Consider the following 5,540-nt stretch of genomic DNA (forward strand, 5'->3'; position numbering starts at 1 on the left):
ACATACATACATACACACACACATACACATACACAGACACACACACACACACATATATATATATATATATATATATATATATATATATATATATATATATATAATATAATAAATATATATATATATATATATATATATATATATATTATATATATTATTATAAAAAAATATGAAATTGTAATAGCCAAAATGCCCTCTTAACTTCCCAAATTCTTTGCTCGTGTTTTTGAAGACGCTTGTCACTACAAAGCCTTGAGCTCCAACTTCAAAAAAATTGAAAGAAATCGTGATGCCCGGTTGCGGGAAACGAACCCGCGACACCATAATCACGACGAGGTCACCTTGCCGACCTGACCACCAGAAGGCTAAAAGTCTATACTCTCTCGTACATACATGTACCTGTCGTTTTCAGATATATATTTATTAGGCATTTTGGATATTACAATTTCATATGCATATGGTAAAAATTACCAGTGGAGTCTACATATATATGTCAGCCTAAAAAGCAATAAGAACGATTGCCGACTTGACTACGATGATGAGGATGGGTCTATTCCAGCTCTAATAAATATAGTATATCTGTAAACGAACAAGTATATGTATGTACGATAGGGTATAAAGTTTTATGTTTCTCGTAGTCAGGTCGGCAAGGTGACCTCGTCGTGATTATGGTGTCGCGGGTTCGTTTCTTGCTACCGGACATCATGATTTCTTCAAATTTCTTTGAAGTTGGAGCTCAAGGCTTTGTAGTGAAAAGCGTCTCCAAAAACACGAGCAAAGAATTTGGGAAGTTGAGAGGGCATTGTGGCTATTAAAATTTCATAAGCATCTGGTAAAAATGACCAGAGATTCTACACACAAACACACACACATATATATATATATATATATATATATATATATATATATATATATAGATATATATATATATATATATATATATATATATATATATATATATATATATATATATATATATATATATATATATATACAGTATATTCACAGATGATATTGAACACTGAATTTAATTTACTTAAGAAATAACTTATAAAGAGTAAATCATGATTGATAAGCGCATCAACCCAGCCAAGAAATGAAGCCATCGCTTGATAGCCGAATGGACAGTGTCCAAACCAAAGTCCCAGGTTCGAATCAGCCATTAATTATGCATTTGGCAATGAAAACTATTTTTCTTTTATTCTGAACCAACCCTTCTTATAAGAAACGTCTAAAAGTTTAAAAAAATATATATATATTTATTGATTGATTTAATTTCTTTTCTAACAGCTCTGAAGCACCTCCATGCTCAGCAGGCTGCGGATGTTCCGACAGATTCACTCCTATGTGTTCCCAAGATGGCAGTACACTCTTCTACTCGCCATGCTATGCCGGGTGCACCGTTGCCAATACCTCAGCGAGTCCAATAGTTAGTTTACTGTTGTTGTTTTTTTTTTTCTCTCTTTTTAAACTGTGGTTTACTTTAGTTTCAAAAGATTTTCTGTAATCCTTCCAGTTTATCTGTACTGAATCCAACGTTCCCATAACATCTGGCCGAGGATAAATTTACATCTTTATTTAATATTGATTATATTTTTGTTTAGTCACTGTAATTATCATGTAATTATAACAAGTATTTCATAAGGTTACATATTCATTCACTGGAAATTCTATTTCTAATAACTGATCTCTTCTTTCTGTATATCCTATTACCTTCAGTAACATCTTGCGAATGAATACCATATTCTCTGGAAGCTTGAATAGGATTCACCTTCTGAATATAATAATAATAATTAACATCAATCCATTCACCTTTTTGTGTCACTGATCTTACAAACAGGTTTACAGCAACTGCCTCTGCATCTCGAATGCTACAGACCCTCTGAATCAGGTTTTCTCTCAGGGAGATTCTACAGGCACTGTAAGTACACTTTCACTGTAAAGGGAGTTTGGAAGATTATTTCTTTGGGAAAAGCTATGTCACCTCTTATTTCAGTCCGTAATGGTTATCAGATTCTGGTTTTCGGCGCTATATTGGCATGGCATGAGTTGTAATTTCTGTACCAGTATTCCTGTGAATATGCTATTATAAATATTTAAGTATCTCACTTATGTATATAGAAGTATGTATATATATATATATATATATATATATATATATATATATATATATACACATCATACATACATGCATACACACTATATATATATATATATATATATATATATATATATATATATATATATATATATAATTTCAACAACACGCCATATTCCCTAACAAGAGGGTGACTCCAGATAAAAAAAAATAAAACACACACACACACAACAACAACAACGGTCCCTGCCACATTCACACTTTACCTACTGAAAACCAACAAAATGTTATAAAAATCTAGAAGACTTTTTCAATAATTGTATATTATACGCAGTCAAAGAAGATCAAATCTAGACAACGAAGAGCGTTAATACATAATAATAAAATATTTACTATTTTTTGCTCCTTCAGGATTCTCAGTTTTCCTTTGGCTACGGCATCAGTGGTTATTGTGAAGAACCCTGTAATCAATTCATCTACTTCATCGTCATCGAGACAGTGGTGAGAATTATTGAGGCAACGGCCAGGGTGGGAAACTCTCTCATCTACATGAGGTAAAATTTCGTGTTCATGTGTGTGTATGTGTATATGTGTGTTTGTATGTCTTCATGTGTGTGTGTGTGTTCTACACACTTGTTAGCACCTCATCCCACACACATCACAATCAAGATTATTGAGTCATAACCAGTGGGTCATAAATATCCAGCATTTGTCAAAAGTTCATTCTCCATTTATGGTCGTTGACTTATATTCCGCAACAGATGTGTGCAATAAGTTGCCGGCATATTTTTGACGTGCATGACAAGTTGCCAACTTATGACATGTGCATGACAAGTTGCCAACTTATGACATGTGCATGACAAGTTCCCAACTTGTGACATGTGTATGACAAGTTGCTGAACCTGTTTATGACATGTGTGACTAGTTGCAGACTCGTTTATGACATATTTCTGACGTGTGCAACAAGTTGCCGACTTTATATGACATGTTTTCCTGTAGTGCGGACGACCGGTCTGTTCTTGTTGCAGGTGTACATCGGACGAAGATAAGAGCGTCTCCCTCGCTTTGATGACCGTCTTCCTGAGCGTCTTCTCCTTCATCCCGGCGCCCATTGTTATGGGGGCCATTGTTGGTATGTTCAGAAATGCGTACTCTCTCTCTCTCTCTCTCTGCTTCATTCCTTCTTTTGTAGTGACTTGAATGATATACCGCAGAGTCTTTCATCGGTCATAATATTCTCCATTTCTCAACATCTCAGTAACCTTTCTCTTTTTCATATTCTATACATCCTTCCCTTTATCGTCTTCATTTCCCTTCATTTGCGTTTCATCTTTGCTTAATATCTCTTATCATTTCACGGGTGGCCAGTCACCATACTCTTCTTCTCTTGCTCTTTCCTACTCATTCATTTTCTTTGCCACCTTTTATTAGTTTCCTTGATCAAATTTGCATTGCATATCTCTTATCCTCAGCTCATATTTTCCTCCTCATTCCTTTGCGTTAACTTTTCATTGTTTTCTTCCATTAACGAATTTATCAGACCCCTGTTGTTATGGTTGATTTACCCACGCATTTCTCCGCTCGGCAAATCTTTTCCCTTTCATCACAGTCTTGTAGAGATCCATTAGGTATTTTTTAATCCAATCTGTAAAGTCATCTGAAAGAGGTAGTGTTAGTGTCTTAGCAAATGCGTAGATCACATCAAGTAGTGAGGAAGCTATGTTCTCTCTCGTTCGCAGACTCCGTGTGTCTTGTGTGGGATAAGGCGTGCGGCACTTATGGAAACTGCTGGCTCTACGATTCCGAAAAACTGCGATATATCATTCATCTGGTCCCGGCGGGTAAGTCTGTCTGTGTCGTGTCTTCGTATAAATAATGAGTTTGAACATCTTCATTAAAAGAATTAATGTTATGAATGAAGCTATATTTTTCTACGGTTCGATTTTACTCTTATCTAATGAAATATGTCTTCAGTTTCTTCTACCTTCCATCTGTTGCACCATGCAGGATAGATAGCCTGTTTCCTGAGGTGGACTTTTAATTATGTCACATCACTGACTAAATTTGCGATATTTCTTCATCTTCACCATATTGATCATTATTTTCTGCCGTGGCTAATACTTGCTACAATTCTATTGTGATTTTTATGAAGTTCTCATTTCCATTTTCTAATTTTTATTCATCCACCTTTCTGAATGTTTCATGTTCTTCTGATGACTCGTATCACCTTCATTAAAATGCAGAAACAAATGCTACTCATCTTTAAACAAATATTCAAACTAATTGATTTTTCCTCCAAGTCAACAGCATTTACTAAATCAATTCATCGTGTATTTTTCTCCCAACAGGTTTGGTTCTCGTATCCATTCTGGGAGACATCGTGGTCTACATATACAGCGAAAATCTCGATCTCTACGGGGAGAGAGAGAACATCCTAGACGTTGGGAAAAACCTGGCCGAACCACCGGAGAAAGTTCCACTGAACAAGGTGGAACTGGAGAAACGGGAAGAGGCGATATACGGAACAGACCAAAACCTGAAATAAAATCTGGAAAGATAGAGTTCGCCGGATTCCCGATATTTTCTGGCGAAATTCTCGGCTATTAAAAGTTCGGATTACGGAATTGGACAGAAGGCTGATTTCTCGTCTGCACCGCGGAAGAAGAAGAAAAAGAAGAAGAAGAAGAAGATATACGCCAAAAGGACTCAAAGTTCTCTTATGGTTACTGGACGGATTCTCGATTAAATTGTGAATTTCATTAGATATGGTCGGCATTCCCGCATTAATTATAAGGGAGATGAACCAGACACTACTGTGTATACGGCCGAAATCTTTATGAAATCGTGTAATCTATGATAAAAAACGAAAAGCTAGACAACGAACGAAGGAAATGTTAAGGCATCTGAAACGAAGGGGCCAGCTGAACCATTTTATTAACTAGAGAGAAACTCCAGGTCGAACATTGTGAAGGTGTGTTCTTTAGGGACATCTATGAACAGTGTATGTGACGGAGTGAAGGTGTCTAAGTGGAAATAATTTTAAGTATATTTGAGAATAAACAGTCTCCAATAGACGTATCGTTTCTGATACCTACTGTTAGATAGAGTCGTAGCCCGATTTACACTTGGACATCATCAAAGTTACAATGTAAAGATCAATAATTATTTTAATCATTACTTCCCTTCAAGAAAGTTAACCTCGTAGGGAGGTAGGGCCATCGATCAGTGCACCTCACGTGGTGCACTGCTGGCATTACTTAGGCTTCTCGCCACCACAATCTCCCCCCCCCCAACCCCTCCCCTACCTTCGGTCCCTAGCAGAAACCCCTTTCATTCATTTTACTGCACATTTGTTTCCTTTTTCTAAGAACTCCATTTAAAAGTAACGCTTATCAGACCTTCCACGTACTCGATATATATATATACTATAATATATATATAT

The 5,540-nt window shown here is 36.1% G+C and overlaps 1 protein-coding gene across 2 annotated transcripts in view; it reads left to right on the plus strand.

Moving 5' to 3' along the window:
- LOC135225263 (solute carrier organic anion transporter family member 74D-like) overlaps positions 1–5,170 on the plus strand; it is a 24,966-nt gene extending 19,796 nt beyond the window's left edge. For both annotated transcript variants that reach the window (XM_064264604.1, XM_064264595.1), the window contains exons 10-15: positions 1,291–1,429; positions 1,841–1,921; positions 2,510–2,652; positions 3,127–3,230; positions 3,838–3,939; positions 4,447–5,170. In XM_064264604.1, coding sequence (XP_064120674.1) covers positions 1,291–1,429; positions 1,841–1,921; positions 2,510–2,652; positions 3,127–3,230; positions 3,838–3,939; positions 4,447–4,643 — 766 coding nt within the window. In that variant the 3' untranslated portion in view covers positions 4,644–5,170. The remainder of the gene's footprint in view (positions 1–1,290; positions 1,430–1,840; positions 1,922–2,509; positions 2,653–3,126; positions 3,231–3,837; positions 3,940–4,446) is intronic.
- Positions 5,171–5,540: the final 370 nt, after the last annotated feature.

This window comes from Macrobrachium nipponense, chromosome 20 (genome assembly GCF_015104395.2).
Source record: "Macrobrachium nipponense isolate FS-2020 chromosome 20, ASM1510439v2, whole genome shotgun sequence".
Lineage (NCBI taxonomy): Eukaryota > Metazoa > Arthropoda > Malacostraca > Decapoda > Palaemonidae > Macrobrachium > Macrobrachium nipponense.